Source organism: Ceratosolen solmsi, unplaced genomic scaffold, assembly GCF_000503995.2.
Source record: "Ceratosolen solmsi marchali unplaced genomic scaffold, CerSol_1.0 scaffold13, whole genome shotgun sequence".
In the NCBI taxonomy this organism is placed as follows: Eukaryota; Metazoa; Arthropoda; class Insecta; order Hymenoptera; family Agaonidae; genus Ceratosolen; species Ceratosolen solmsi.
Window position 1 is genome coordinate 9,486,845 of NW_011948418.1, and position 17,160 is coordinate 9,504,004.

A 17,160-nucleotide genomic window follows, 5' to 3' on the forward strand; every position below is an offset into this window, starting at 1 on the left:
CATTACCTATAAAGTGCCATAAAGTGCCTTTTTTTTTTTCTAACCAAATGATAATAAAAATCAAGTTTTTCCTTTCTTTTACTAAAAATCATTATTATTTTTCAAAAATGATTGTACTTTATTTTAATTAGGCACAATGCATCATATACGAGAGGTTTCGTAAAATAAGGGATTAATATTAATGACATATTCGATGTTTAAGTACGTTACTTAGATACTCAGATTTTGTAAATCTCAAAATTTGTAAATACGAATGTATGTAAATATTACAATTGTCGTAATTATTATTATTATTATAAAATGTGCTCTTCATTTTTTGAACCACGTGAGTAAAATAATTAAAAATTGTATTATTATAAGTTATATTATTGTGATAAAAATTAAAGTATATTCATATTATTATATAAGTAGAGTATAAAGGGCGAATGAATTCTTTGTTTCTATTTATTATGATTGTAAAACGATATTGCAAACATATTATATGTTTGTATATAACAGTTGTCAAAACTATAATCTCCTTAACTTAGTAGCTGAAATTTAATTGAGCTACGATAGATTTTTAAATTATCTTCTTAATAAAATGTTAATAAAATGTGTTAAAGTAGTGCAACATCATGTTTGAGGAAACGCAATTCATTTCCAATTGAAATACATTATAGTTAGTCATATTTGATATTTCCTCTCATATTATTGATAAACACTCTTTGATTATAGTTTTGATGTGGTATTCGCTAATTCATTTGAATATATTGAATTAATAAGAAAATCGGTACTTTAAACTTTGTTAAAATTTCATTGGAAACCGTTTAACTTTATTGTACTATTTGTCGAGGCTTTGAGAATCACTCGAAATGGAAAAATGTCTACAAGTTTAATGTTTCTAAGCAACGATTGTTGTACATATTTGTAGTTCGTCATGTAGTTACATGTCTATACAAAGTTCGCGTATAGTTATACATAAACATCCATGTTCTTGAATAGTATCACGTTTGCTAAATCACACTTTTAATTATGATGTGCGTATGGGCGATTTAATATAATTAAAAAAAAAAAAATAATAAATAAATAAAAATATGTCTTCATAATGTAATAATATATGTAGTCCATCAATCCATGCTATCAATTAGATTCATTGTGTAAAATTGTATAGGATTAATTAATAGTCAGTCACACGAGATTGAAAACTTTCTATATTAAAAATGTGATGTTTATAATATAAATTGTAATAGTTTGTTCGACAGCTTATGTACACAAAATCTACGACTTTTAAATATTACGAGTATAGTAATGAATTACAGAATTGCCATTATTAGTCAGCGCCATTATTAGTGTAAAATGTCACATCGGGTCAACGATCACCGCACATCATCATAATACAAAGCTTTACAATTTTTGATTGTTGCAAGAAGCACAAAAGAAAATAAAACATGACAAATATAATATTGTAGTTTCGAATGTATAAAAAATGCACAAATCGAAATGCGAGCGAAAAGGAATGCTACGATTGGAAGGAAAAAACTAAATAAGTCAGAAATGTCCCGCATTGCATGTGTTCGCAAGTAAAGGTACAGCCATAGCTCGAACGCGAACGCAAGAGAAAAGGAAAGAAACAATTCAAAAAGAGGGAGAGCCCGCTAAGGAGATATATAAGACTGGTTTAAGTATAAGACGACTCCAGTTCTGAGACGCGTAACGGTGTGCGCGCGCTCAAAAGTTCAAAATCATCGCGAAATTTTATTTATTAACCATATCCTGCATTTATTTAATTCTCCTCTCTCTCTCTCTCTCTCTCTCTCTCTCTCTCCTCTTGACTCTGTGTTCTTCTCATAAATTCATTCCTCATACTATCATACCTATCATATTAAGTTGGACATTTTTGGAAGAGACGTTTGACGTACACAGTGGAAGCGGAAAGAAAGTGCCGTCACGGAGTCAATAATATTCATTTGTTATATATTTACATTTTTAAGAAGAAGTAGTTTACCTTTTATTTGATATACAAAAAAAAAAAAAAAAAAAGTAAGTATATTGTCGGTATAATAAGTAGTATAATAATGAATGAATGAATAATAAAAACAATAAATATAAGAATAAAAATAAAATAACTTTAAATATAAACTAATCGATAATATGATATGTGATATATTAATTTTTTAATTAATGAAGAATTAATTCAAATGAATTTAAAAAATATATATTTATAAATTGGACAGTTAACTTTTAGTTTCAATAATCATTAATGTGAAATTAGTTACTTGAATATTATTATAATTTCAAATTCAAATTTGTCTAAAGATTAAAAAGTTCACTTTACTTCAGAAACCTTATTTCTTGGCATATTAGCATATTAAAAGAAAAATAAGCTAATTTATTTTAAAAAATTAATGACAAACAATAAAGGGATAATGTTCTGATGAGTAATAAATAATGATATTAATTTTTCAAATATACATTAACGTAATAAAAAATTCATATCTGATTATTCTATCAATCAATTTCTATTCTTAACCAGTAATTAACACGAAGGAATATTTTATTTATGATTTACATTAATTTATACCCACTTTATAGTAAATTTTATGAGCTTGAAAATACTGTTCATATTGATCAATTAATAATATATTAATATCTTTTTCGAGAACGAAAAATGCTATTTAAGCGTAAGAATTCAACATAATAAATATGAAAAAATTCACTAAAACCTTGACATTGTTATGGTTAGATTGTTTACTTATATAAACTGGATACTTATTATTCATCTTAATTATAAATAAACACATAACGCGTTCAGAATTTTTAACAATAACCATAAATGGTATAAGTAAATTTTCATTTTAAATTAAAATGTTAGAAGGTATACTCTTTTACAGTTAATCTATTTTTGAATACATTAAATCGATAAAAATTTGCTCTAATAATTGGACTTTACAATTGCAGGATAATATACATTTATCGAACATAGTATTATTTTATATTTAAACAATATTCGATCTATATTATATCACAATTTTGTAACAGGTTGGAAATAAATGGTTTATTCGAGAAAAAAAAAATTATTAATTTTATAACAACTTATATATATATAAATTTTTTAAATTTTGAAATAAAATTTTATCATCTTTTATCATATTAAATGATCTTTATTTAACAACTTTTGTATAAATTCGATGCCATGTAATTTTTTATGTGATAATCTGTTATTGATTGTATGAAATATTTTAATATTTTATTTTAACATTTTACTGCCTTAAAGAATATATTCGCAAATCGATAATTTATGAAAATGTTCAATATAGATATAATAGAAAATCGGATTCAAAATAACCTAAAAGTTATAACCGAATACATTATCAGTACTTGTAATTATTTCAAAAACTTTTCTGTAATGAAAAAAAAAATCAGTGTAAATTAAAAAATATACATTTTGATTTTTATGTAATAATTAAAATATTTTATCAAACTAATAAATATAGAACAAATGACCGTTGAATTCTAAAATAAATTGTTTTTTTTTTTACTAATATTTAAATTTAATTATAATTAATTTTCAAATAATAAACACAAAGCAAAATATATTATTGCAAAGATCCAATGCTGAATATGAATTTTTATAATATCGGAAAAATAGTTAAATAATCAACTATTGAATATTTATATCAGCTTAAATTACGTAAAAAAATATATACTTTTTTTTTACAGAAAATATTTATTGTAATCGTAATTAAAATCGTTATTATTATTAATATTTATAAATTTAAACATTATATATAAGCTGATAGTTTGCTTAATAATTAATAAAGAAATTGTATTCTGATTATTTTTGAAATTACATTACACAAGAGTAATAATCTAAATAATTACTGGTTGGTAATTAATTTTTTAATTCCTTATTGGTTAATAATATATTTTTATAAAGATATTTCTTTATCATAAGTACGTTCATAATTAAATGTACCTTCTGCTACTTTTACGCGCTCATCAATAAATTAATAAAATCATATTATAATATTGCATTTACTGGATATTCGTTGGTATTATTTATATTGATAGTATTAAAATATATTTAAACTATGAAAAGTTGAAGCTAAGAAGTATTTTTGATATACAGTGTCTGCCGCTACTGAGACGCTTTACCTTCGCAATACATATAATCATTCTTGTGTCTGCATTTGTATTAATTGCAATCACGCTTACGGTAGAAAAGGAAGAAAAGATTACACGTTTCTTTGTGCACACGATTAGTATGAATTAAAGGATTTTCCAAATCTACGCGCCGACGAGTATTGCGGTCGTCAAGGTCACCATAGTCGCCTTTATGATAGTGAGAATTATTCGTATTTGTCGTACATTAAGCATTATCCTTTCGTAATTGTACGTATACTGGAACAAGTAAATAGATACGAAAATATTGTGCAAAAGTACTTAAAGACTCGTTTTATTTCATCAGGATTTGATATTTTCATCGCTAAATGATTACAGATTTTCCACGATTTCTTGTTTATTATCGTGTTAAAAATTTTGTTATTTATAACAATTTACAAATACGATGTACATTCGCCCTTTAAAATCCATTTATCCTAGAACGAGTTGAATTTTTCCATTTATTTACAAGAAAATCTTGAAAATGTTATGTCTTTTTTATCTGAGTTTTATATATGTAAAAATCATTGCCACAATAAAACGTCTTAATAATAATATGAGTATGTCCATTCTACAGATCTTATGAGCAGATTTATTTATTTATTTTTTAGATCTTATTAATGAAAGTTTTTCTACTTTAAAATGCACGTTTAACGGGCTATTGTAAAAAATATGCTAAACCTAGATTTGAATACGAGTGGTAGAATTATCATGAAATATAAAATTACTTCATTTTCGAAAAATGACAATTTGGTTTTACCCGGTCATTGTAATTCTCTTTCGCAGCAGTAAAAAATAAGAGTCTGGTAAATAGTTTAATTTTAGTTATAAATGTGCTTCTATTTATGCTATATCATTTTCTTCATACACAAGTAGTTTTCGAGTGCAACGGTTAGCAGTAGAAAGTAAAACATTTATAGTTTAGAAATGGAACACAATATTTTTATAATGCAATGCGCTAGCCTACTTAATCGATATTTCAAAATAACGAAAAAAAAAGAAAAAAAAAAAAAAAAGAATGAGTGAAATTATCGCTCGTACTCTCTTTCGATTTACAAAATTAAGTTGTAATTTTCCATCCTGCCAGCTAGAAAGGAAAGGAAAGGAAAGGAATTAACTTTAACTAAATATGCAACGTTAATTATATTTACAAATGAGAAGTCGATTACAATTTGTATTACGTATTGATACAAAGTTTGAAAAAATGTATACTTTTATGAAACGTATTCTAATTATTCTTTAGAATTTCATTTGTTACGAGAATTTTGAAATGTAGAGGAATTATTGACAAAGTGCTAATGAGTGACACAATATTGATTAATGTGGTAGCGTTAACGGGTCGCTGGCTTTTGTATTAATTTATTTGTTTGGATCAATGGGCACTCGCGGGCCAGATCTATGATATGTGTCTGCATCCATTTTTGTCGAAAACAAGTTCTGGAAATCACCGTTTGTCCATTTCTTATGAACTCTAACGAAACTGCTCTGTCCTTTTTGTTTCTGTAATAACTCGAAAATGACATCAGAGATCTGTTTAATGCAGCGGTGCGTTCCCCCACCTCCCACCCCACTCCCCTTAATCTCATCTCATCTCCTGAAATTTCTTATTTAATATGTAATTGTTTGTTCTTTCTTCATGACTTGACCTCGAAATTACAGTTAAGTTTCGAATGGTTGTTTCTATTGAAATTAGCGATATAAGTCTGTTCTATTGTTAAAATGTTTGGAATAGTAATTACAAATGTGTTGTGTATGTTGAAATTATATCTGCAAACAATAGATAAACAAAGATAATTTTTTATCTTACCACGTAAACTATCACGAGAAGAATATTGCAATAGATGGTTAAGTATGATTTATAAACATTTTTAATGACTAATTTATTTAATTTAATGACTTATTTGAAAATTCCACATAAACTTCATTTTAATCAATTTCGTTTCTCAACTTTATTGATAAATTTTTATCTTTAATCTTTCCGAGATAAAGCAGCTTTTTAAAAATCATTTCATTAGCTAATAGGATAGTGCATTGTCATTATTATTATTATTATTATTATTATTATTATTATTATTATTATTTAGAGAATAAATTAACGATATCCAAAAACACAAATAGCTCAAACTCTCGATTCCAATGTACTTCCTAAAAATTCATAAAATTCTTAAAAACTCATAAGTCTATTAATTGTATTTCGTAGCAAAATTTGCAATGTATGAAATATCTCGGAATTGATAAAATGTCTTTAAAAAATGAATAATCAAATAAGCGGGTCATCTTGTCTCAAAACAATTAAACGTAAATCTATGTAATATTATCGATCGGGCATTGCTATTCACGAACGCCAGTATTAAGGAGCGCTCTAGCTAAATTAAATTTATCATCCTTATAATTTCTCCTCGATCGTTTAAAAACTGGAATTTTAATGCGAATTATTTCGTATCGGGAGGTAAGAAACGAGGCGAATATCGAGGTAAAACAACTGGACTCAAGAGCAAACACGACACTGGAACAATCCAGTTCTGTCCCAATCAGACACGGGGGTTGCTGTGATCTTGAAGAGCATTCGTTAAGAAAAAAGTGCATCTCGATAATAAATAGGGAGATGATATACGTAGAGGTATATAACTTGTTACGAGTTACTTTCGGTGGGCGGGAAGAGTCACTGGGCCGCGAAACTCATACAAACAAAAATGCCACCGGATGGCCTTACCATAATACGTGCAAGCCGGTCCAGTTGAAGGTTCTCGATCGATGGCACTCTCTCTTTCTCTCATTCTCTAATGCGATCGGTTAATTTATTTCTCGAGAAGGCAATTACTGGTAAAGGAGGTGTATGTAATTACATGCGCAAGTGGTCATCTGCGCTTTCGTTTTATACCGATTTATAGCGAAAATTATCCGCTTCACGCTGGACTCGTAGATAAAAAGCTGTTTTTGACATACTATCGCGATAATATTCACGTGCTCTAATTCGATTAATGTGAATCTAATTATTATGAATAATCGAGGATAATATCAGGTTAAAGCATTATCGCAGCAAATCTTTCGCGATTGTTTTAGTCTTTTAAGATTTTTCCTCAACATGCAAAGGAGTCCAATTATTGATAAGATTCGTGCATTATAAAGATGCAAAAATATTTATAATTAATATATAAGTTTATTTGAATTTATAGCCACAGACATCTTTCAAATAAACAACGCGATCGTAAACACATATGAATGAATGATAAAGTTATTTAAATTGAATTTACCGACTTTTTTCTTTTTTAAACTTACTCAATTTTCAAATCTGCTGTGAATAATAAAGACAATGCGTTAGTATTAAAACGTCTTTTCGTCAAAAAGAACATATATATATATTATTAATATATTAATAATTTATATGTACGTTTCAGCCTCTCTCGGTGTGTTGGCCAATTTTGTCAAAATAATTTCGTAAATAATTTGAAAGCAATTCACTCAATATAATAAACTAAAAAAAAAAAAAAACTAATATTATTTCATAAATTACTTTAAGAAAACGCATAAAAATGAATATTTTGTTGAAAATTATGTAACGGTTTAATAAATAAAACACTATAACCCCGCACGCAGAGTAATTAAATACATAACCATAAGTGTATTTATTTTGTGTAGGATTATATCGCCTCAAGCTTGCATCGAACAATTGTAATTTTTTATTTCATTAGATGGCGCAATATGTACAAATAGTATACGACGGGTACTGGGACTTGATGGACAACAAGAGCGATCCCAGGGTCAAAGACTGGTTCTTAATGAGCAGTCCTTTCCCAACTCTGGCGATCTGTCTCTGCTATGCCTACTTTTCCAAAGTCCTTGGACCTAAAATAATGGAAAATAAAAAGCCGTTTGATCTGAAGAGAACAATGATATGGTACAATTTCGCTCAAGTCATAATTTCCACATGGCTTTTCTCCGAGGTATTATGTTAATTCAGCATTGTTTGACACCAAATATATAAATATATTTATCCACCTATTAATTAATTAATTTATTGTACTACGAATTTGTAACTTGTTTTGTGTTTGTTTGTTTGTTTTTTTTTTTTTTTAAATAATTAGAGGCTCACTGGCTCGATCGATGCTTATATACAGTTTAGTCGCTTAGTGAAAAGATAGCGTTTTTTTATCCGAGAGCTTTCAAGCTTTCTGCAAAAATTATAAAATTAATTTATAAATCCATGATTTTATAATTCTTTATTCGGTATTTGGTATTTATTCGATTAACGGGATACATTGAATTACAGTCTTTGGCATCCGGTTGGGCTGGCGACTATTCCTTTAGGTGTCAACCTGTCGATTACTCGGGCAACCCTCAAGCATTAAGAATGGCTCGAGGGTGTTGGTATTATTACATGTCCAAGTTTATTGAGTTCACCGACACGATCTTCTTCGTACTACGCAAAAAGAACGACCACATTTCCAAACTACACGTGATTCATCATGGAATCATGCCACTGTCAGTTTGGTTTGGAGTAAAATTTACGCCAGGTTGGTTGCGTTTTTTTTTCTCTAAACAAGCCGCTAATAAATACTCTTGCATCTCCTTAATTGCCAACGAATATTACGTTCATTATAATCTTTGTTTCGCCTACAATTACGATGATTAATTCATTTAATTAAATAATAAAATAAGTAAAGAAAAGAAAAAAAGAAAAAAAGGTGATCAATGCGATTGAAAGTGTCATTCTCTGACGTATTAAGGAACAATTTAATTGTAATATGAGCCGCGAAAAAGTACGTCTACAATTTTACAGCTTTTAATAATTAAAGAGGCTTGCGTTATCATAACTTCCCTATTCAATCAACTATTGTACATAACTATTGTTTAAATTTTCGATTAATTATAAGAAGAAAAAAAAAAACAAAAAAAAAACAAAAATAAATAAATAAAAAAAAAACATAATATTAAGTAAATGTATGCTATTTAATTGAATTGCGACGTTGATGAGTAACTCGCCTATTAGTTTTTAAATAAGACAAACAAACCACGTAAAACGACGTTGCTATTAATGACAAATTAATAGAGATTAAATATTTAAATATTTAAATAGCAGTTCAAGTACTAGCCATGATTATTTAATAATGGACATTTTTTATTTTCCAAGGTGGACACAGTACATTCTTTGGACTACTCAATACATTTGTACATATTGTGATGTATACGTACTATCTTCTCGCGGCCTTCGGTCCGCGCATTCAACCCTACCTTTGGTGGAAGAAGTACTTAACGTCTTTACAAATGGTTCAATTCGTGCTGGTAATGGTCCACGCTTTCCAGCTCCTCTTCGTCGACTGCAACTACCCCAAGGCTTTCGTATGGTGGATCGGCTTCCATGCCGTTCTCTTTTATTTCCTGTTCCGTCAGTTCTACAATGAGACTTATAATAAGAAAATACAAAAGAAGCTTGCCATTAGTGCCAAGGAGCGAAAGGAAAGGCAATTGCACGAGCTCAATAATAAGCATGAGAACCACCAGAAAAGTCGGAATGGCTCCGTTTATCCCAGTCAGTATAAAATGGCCACTGCCTACATTTCCGACAGTGGACTAAGGAATCGAGTTTTCATAGATAACCGAAGCAATTACGACGAATGATCTCGATAAATAGACACAACGATTAAACGTATTTAAATATTGGCAGAATAAATGCGACAGGAACTGAATAATTGTTTTACTTGTGTTCCTGGTGTTGGCACTTACTCTTACATAGCGGTCGCTGTTTTTATAAAAATTTCGGACTCCCGGACTGATTGTCATTACGGACAAGGATACGTTTTTTTTTTTTTTATTATTTTTCTTTTTTTTATTACTTACAATACGCAAACACAGCAATTAATTCATTAAAATAAACGTATATTACATCGCAATATTAGATAAATTGCATAAAAACTTCTATTACATTATTTTCTTTTTATTATGAATATTTTACATGATAAATAGGAGCGATGTAATGGAGAGAGTCGAGATTGTGTAAAGAGATGTTGATTAGTTGATCGAGCCGACTGAATCTAAGTGTGAAAGGCTGTATGATGTTTGGTAGCAATTTATACAAAGATTATCCGTACATTGAATGTTAATTGCGAATTATGGTTTTTGCCTATAGAAACAATCCAAATTTAACGATCTTTTAGAAAGCTTTTATCTGAAATAATTCGGTAGATCTAATTGCTTAATTAAAGATTAAATAATGTAATTTATATTAAATGGGAAATAGTATATAAATTATACTTTTTATTACGGCTATATTAATCTTTTCATGATATTATAGATTTTATACATTTTTTAAATACATGCCCGTATGGTTATTATACATTTAAAATTTTTTAACTTTTAATTCACTTTCTTTTTTTATACAAATACACATAATTGGATATAAAAGCATCGTTGGTTACGAACGACTATTTTCTGTTTATTATCATAAGTCTAATGAGCCTAGTAACGATAAAGATGCTTCTTTTGTATCTTTTAATCCATTTTTGTTAAAAAATAATTCTATATTAGAATTTCATATATATCATCATTATCACATATATCATCATATTCATAAGGGGAGAGAATACTTATACAGATGAATATAAACATACTTTTAATCTTATCGAATCTACTCGCTTATGAATTAGAGAAAAAAAAAATAAATATATATATATATATATATATATATATTCCAAATGTATTTTTGAAGAATTGAATGGAGTTTCGGCAATATAATTTGGCAATGAATGACTACCAAAAATTAATATTGTAAGAATATTATAAAAAATATTTAAGAATAAAAATTTATGTTAGAAGAATTTTATAAATAATACACAATATTATATAGATTTTACATTATATGTATATGTATATGTAAATTTTTTAAATTTAACATTTAAAATTTTTTTTATATTTAATTTTTATTTTTTAAATAAATTATAAAAATGTTATATTATTAATGATTTTTAAATAATAGGAATTTAGTTTTATAAATATCAGTGTGCAATCGTCGTTAAAAATTAAATAATGTATAAGTATTCGATGTAAATAATTTTTATTTTAAACTAATTATTCTTTATCATTATAAATAGATATGTTTGCCATTTTATTACTGAATTGCTTTTTATGTATTATACTTCCATGCCCGCTCGCCACTGCATCAAATTAAATAAAAATTTATTAATAATCATTGATTTTGCTTCAACAACATTATGTATATGTATTATAGAAAATGTAGAATTTTTTAATTAAATTATTTAATATTCGATATTTAAGAGCAAAAATTAGAAAATTAAAAAAATCATAATAATATTGTTCTATTTTTTTGTTACCTTAAATGTAAATTAAAAAGTATTTGTGTTACAAAATGATTAATTATATAAAGAAAAAAAATTAATTTGAAAAATGTTATTAGAGCTAATATTTATTGTCATCACGAATATTATTAGGCAAACGTATATTCACATAAATGTTATTTATAAATATAATTATCAATATAAATGTTAGTATTTAAAATTAATTAATTGAAAAAAAAAAAACAATAGTATTAATGAATCATTATATTAATTACTTATGAGAGCGCGTGATAAAGTCTTAATTTAATCATCTCTTTTGTCCTTTCATTGTTGTCTTTGGTATTTTATTTAATACATATAAAATAAATTCTATTTACCATTAATATTAAATAAATCATAATATATAAATTTAAATCATTATATAGTATGAGACGTAATTTAAATGACAATTTATTAATGATTTATAATTTATTATTTAAAATCATTAAATATACAATCATTCTCCTCAAATTTTTTAAATAACACTTACTTTATTAATAATACATCAATGTAATTTTAAAAATATAGTACTTATGATAACTCTACTACATTATTGTCCTTACATTATTTTAAAATAGCGGTGATGATGTTAGTGAAAATTAATATAATGTAATTAATTAATTAAAATTCAGAACAATTGTAATGTGATTTAACCAAAGCAATGTTTTAATATCTTAAATATTATGGACTTACAATTAAAGATTTTTAACAGTATAGATTCTATATAAATTAAAAAAAAATTTTCATTAATATGAAATATTCTGTATTTTTAAAATATATAGAATATATATAATAGATTTGTAGAAATATAAAGTATTTATAAAAAAAATTATTAAAAAAAATCTATTATAAGAACAAATTTTTGCATTCTTGTTTTGTTGTACTTTTAATTGTTAAATTTGAAGAGTTATATTATTCATTACGATATTTTTATATAATATCATTAGAAATAATTGTTTATGAATAGAAAAATTCAATTTATCAAAATTATTAATATTTCTAAAAGCTCACGGTTGAATTAATATATGTTTTGTATTTATATTAAGTTGATTGTATTTACGATAAGTTGATTAATAAATTTAACGTTTATTTTATGTTAAAATGTTTGGTTTGTGATAAAAATAATTAACACCTAAGGCAAAATTATCGCTAATACTTATTTTCAGTTGATAATTTCGAATTCACATGGTAAATCTTTATTGCTTTTAGAGAGTAGAGAATTTATAGATGGAGCCACTAATTCATTTGGTAAATGCTAAGAAGAGTCTGTAATTAATTAAAAATCTTTTGTAATATCCCTTTTATTTAACATTTCATTTACTTTTACATAAATTTTATCATATATTTTATAATTTTAGTATAGTCTATAGACAAATTGAATAATTTTTTGTTTAATTATTGTTGATCAAAATTTGAGTGGCATTTTTTTTTTCGTGAATTTGTTATAAAAAAAGTATTATAATCGAGAAAGCTTAATTTAACATTTATCATTGTAGTATAATTGTATATTATTAACCGAAAAATATAAAAATAATTTAATCAATTCCAAGTATATTTTGATACTTCAATTTATTCGCTTTTGCCTAATTATAATATGATTATATTAATTATATATTCTTATATGAGTAATTTAGTGTGAAATTAAGAATGATGTACGTATAATATTTTTTATATATCTTATCAAACTGTTTATTAATTTTTTTGTTAAGTTATTAAAATTAGAATATGTTTTTGTCAAAATACATGTAATATACATATACATGTATTATATGCGGGATAATATAATTTTTTCTGAATTTGTAACATTAAAATTTCTAATGTTAATCAATGTATAAGTGTATCCCAAGATTTTTATGAATTTGTCACATAAATGAAAGATTGTTATAAGTATGTCAGAATTATAACAAATAGTTAACATATCGTAAACAAGTATTAAAATGTATTCAAGGATAAATGTCAGTTTAGAATTTTGTCAATGGCAATATGTTAAACCTGTTTATGTTACTGACGATTATGTGAAAGCAGCAACGGAATTATTAAAAATTACTTGGGCAGACAGGTTTAAGTAAAATTCTATTATGAAATATAATAATTAAGCTAAAAAGAGTATATAATTAAAAGTTTATTAAATTTTCATATTAATTTTTTTAATCTATTTTCAATTTTAAAAATCTTAATAAATGTGTATTTAGTTATGCTATTGTCAGATTTCAATTAATTTCCATGTTAATATTGCGATTTATAATTTTTCTGCTATACCTTATTTTTCGCAATCTATAACATTTCTTACATAATATTTGTATTGCAATTTTATTTTAGAATAAAAATTTCATATTTCTATATCAATTTATCCTGATTTATCGAATGGGAATACAATTAATTATATAAAAAATTAATGTATAATATAAACAGATTTTACTACAAGAATTAAGAAAATTGCTTTTTAAATTATTCTAGAAATAAACGTTAAGTTCATGTTAAAACTAATTTAAATTGACTGAATCTCATATTTGTAAACTATGAGAGGAATTATTTTCTAAACTGATTATTAAATTATTCTGAAATATTAGATAAAAAAAGAAAGCTTTAAAGTTTCAACCTAGATTTTATATATATTGAATATCAAAATTAATTCGAATATTAAAATAGTTTAATTTTAAATTAAGGCTTTGTAATTATATATCTATATATATACATACTTGTTCATAAAAATAAATATAATTATCAGTAATAATTATCATAATTTATTTTGTAATAATATAATTTTTGTTAAATGATTGACAGTAATATCATATTGATAAAGTATTAATTTTGCAAAGTGTATATCATGTAAATTATAGAAAAAGCAGTTATATTAATAAATGAAAAAGATATTGCTAGATATTGCTTATTTATTTAAAAATATATAATGTATAATATATATAAAAGAATATAGAGGATAAAACAAAGTCAGAAATTTATATCTAATGTAGTTTATATAAATCTTTATTTAGAACAAGAATTTTATGATTTTTTATTTGTTATTAAAGTTGGCGTTAAATAAAAAGTTGAAATAATAAAAATTATATTATACATGTTTAACGACAATATAAATAATACGTTTCTTTAATGTATGTTTACCATATTATTGTTGAAAATATGGATTTTAATGCATAAGTTATATTATATCCAAATATGAATTTGCATTTATATTTTATATTTAGCGTATAGAACGACATGAAAGAAAATTTAAATAATAATAAAATAAATTCCCATTGTATAATGAATGCACAGACACTCACGCCCATATATATATATATATATATATAATTATTTATATGTCATAAAATATTGATATGTATAATGATGATATAAAAGGAGATATATAATATACGTTGGATATAATGGAATATTTTTAATACATTGATTTGTTGGAAATTTAGAATAAAATATTAAATTGAGAATGAAAATGGTTAAATAGACAATGTATATGGTAATTTAAAATTGTCCATAGCACAAAATTTTCGGTTATAAAAGAGCAATGATATGATGTCAATATTACACATGTTATTTTATATTTTATGGTTAAAATTTACTGAAAGAAAATGTCGACTAATTATTGGCTTTGGCGAGCATCATGAAATTATAAGACCAAAGTTCTTTTTTGTTGACGAACAGTACGACTTCCGGATATATCAGATTGTATTTATTAGTGAAATTGCGCTTAATGGTGCGGTGATATATTACACTTGAGCATGATAAAGACGCCAAAAAAGACGGAATCTCGCTTGTGCGGTGGTCTCTGTAAGTTTTTCTCAAAGACGAGGACAAACGATGGGCGTCCTACGCGTGAATTTCGCGTCTAAAGTGGGGCGAGGCAGTGAAACAAGGCTAATTTTCAATAGTGAAAGTGGCCGCCGCCACTGGGTCCGGGGTGAAAGTGCGATGCCGATGAAGTCGCGTAAGTTGGAGCTGAGTCGTCGTCGATCCGCTCTGACGCTCCACACCGAGCAAACCAGTCTGTATTACGATATAACTCTTAATGAACTATGTCAAGAGAATTAATTATATTCGGTGAGCTATGTTGTCAGCACTATTGTGCTTTTTTCCTTCTCTATTGATTTGTTTACCTCGACGTTTCTTCTTTCTTGGATGGTGCTTGGATTTTGAAGCTTGCAAATTTCGTCATTGCGATGTATTTAATTTATGATTACTATAAATTCGTTGCGTAACATATTGTATAATGAAATTAAATTTTGTCATTTAGCATGGCAATAGTAACGTTGATAGGCACTTGAAGAATATTCGACATTCGTAGTTTTAACGGTAACTGCTAAATAAAGTGCAATTTGTGGATTATCAAAGTTTGCCGATAATTGCTTCTGACGCTGTTGAGTATAATAATTACAATAGACGCTCTTATAAAGTTCGTTGATAAATATTAAAAAATTTTTTTATCCAGTATGTTTTGAAAGAGAGTCAGTACTTAAAAGACTAGGATAGAATTCATTTTAATAGGAGAATAATCGATGAATCTATTTTTTTTAACTTAACCTCACGTCTTAGTTCTTATTGAAATATATTATTCATGTATTGTCATTTAGAGTGTTGAAATTTTAATATTTATTCTTAGTTAACAATATATCAATCATTCATTTATAGTAGAGTCAATTTTTATTCGATTTACAAAAATCGACTATATTAATTAATTATATAACTTTGCCTTGACAAGCATAATTTTATAATACACTTTAATTTTTATACAATACCGTTACTATCGATATTAGTGTTTGATTACGATAAAACGAATTATTAACTACTATTATAAACATGATTATCTTTGAAAGTTTATTAATTTAATAATTTAATAATTGCCATATTGTTGGAGGATAGTTTGCACTTATAACAAAGCCAAACAAAAATATGCCAACGATGTGAAAGTGAGTTTAAAAATACATTTTAAATCCTTGACATCTGAAATAAATTTACATATATATTAATAAATCATTGTTTTTCTTTCTTTTACAAAAAAGAAAAATTAAATATAATTGCAAATTGTTCTCGGTTACTGTAACAGTTTTAGAAAAAGAAAGTTTTAAGTTAAAAAAAATTTCAAGAACCAGCGGAACAATCGTAATTTTAGAGGGCAAACGAAAAATTATCGTTATTCCTAATATTCTTTACATTTATTATTTTTATTTTAATAAAATTAATACAGCTGAATTTGACTCTTAAATATAGTATGTCATATTTTGTTTTATCTATAATAAAATTATTAAAAGTCACATAAAACTATACTGTTACTGTACAATGTTACTTAGGCATTTTATTTCATTAATAATTGCATCATTAACTTTTAATTACATGTGTTTAAATAATGTTAATCCTATTACTTATTTCTTAATAACTCGTTTAATAAACATACTGTTTTAATGCTCATATAAAATGAAAATATATAACTGACAAATATATTGAATAATTACATTTGATTAATTCTGATATTAATGTTAATCAATGCAACCAATTGATTAAGCTTCTTTTCAACTTTCTACTGCTTCATTTTCTAAATTATTTATTTTGAATTTACGATGTAAGTCACGTTAATAATTATGAATGAAGAAGAGCATTACATAGAGTAATATCATGACAGTTACGATAAAAACGTCAATTTCGTTGACAAGATAATATAAATATTGGCTAATAGCTATAT

General features: G+C 25.7%; 1 protein-coding gene across 1 annotated transcript; it reads left to right on the forward strand.

The window, feature by feature from the left end:
* Positions 1–1,810: 1,810 nt before the first annotated feature.
* Positions 1,811–9,926, forward strand: LOC105360297 (elongation of very long chain fatty acids protein AAEL008004). The gene is made up of 4 exons (XM_011497173.1): positions 1,811–2,010; positions 7,833–8,084; positions 8,411–8,654; positions 9,272–9,926. Exons 2-4 carry the CDS (start codon positions 7,833–7,835, stop codon positions 9,757–9,759), a joined length of 984 nt encoding a protein of 327 aa, XP_011495475.1. The 5' UTR covers positions 1,811–2,010; the 3' UTR covers positions 9,760–9,926.
* The last annotated feature ends 7,234 nt before the right edge of the window (positions 9,927–17,160 follow it).

What these genes read in the sequence shown, in the direction of transcription:
- LOC105360297 (XM_011497173.1), top strand. Translation starts at nt 7,833, where the DNA reads ATGGCGCAATATGTACAAATAGTATACGACGGGTACTGGGACTTGATG. An exon ending in CCACATGGCTTTTCTCCGAG is followed by an intron (nt 8,085 to 8,410) that starts GTATTATGTTAA and finishes ATTGAATTACAG; the next exon opens with TCTTTGGCATCCGGTTGGGC. An exon ending in TGGAGTAAAATTTACGCCAG is followed by an intron (nt 8,655 to 9,271) that starts GTTGGTTGCGTT and finishes TTATTTTCCAAG; the next exon opens with GTGGACACAGTACATTCTTT.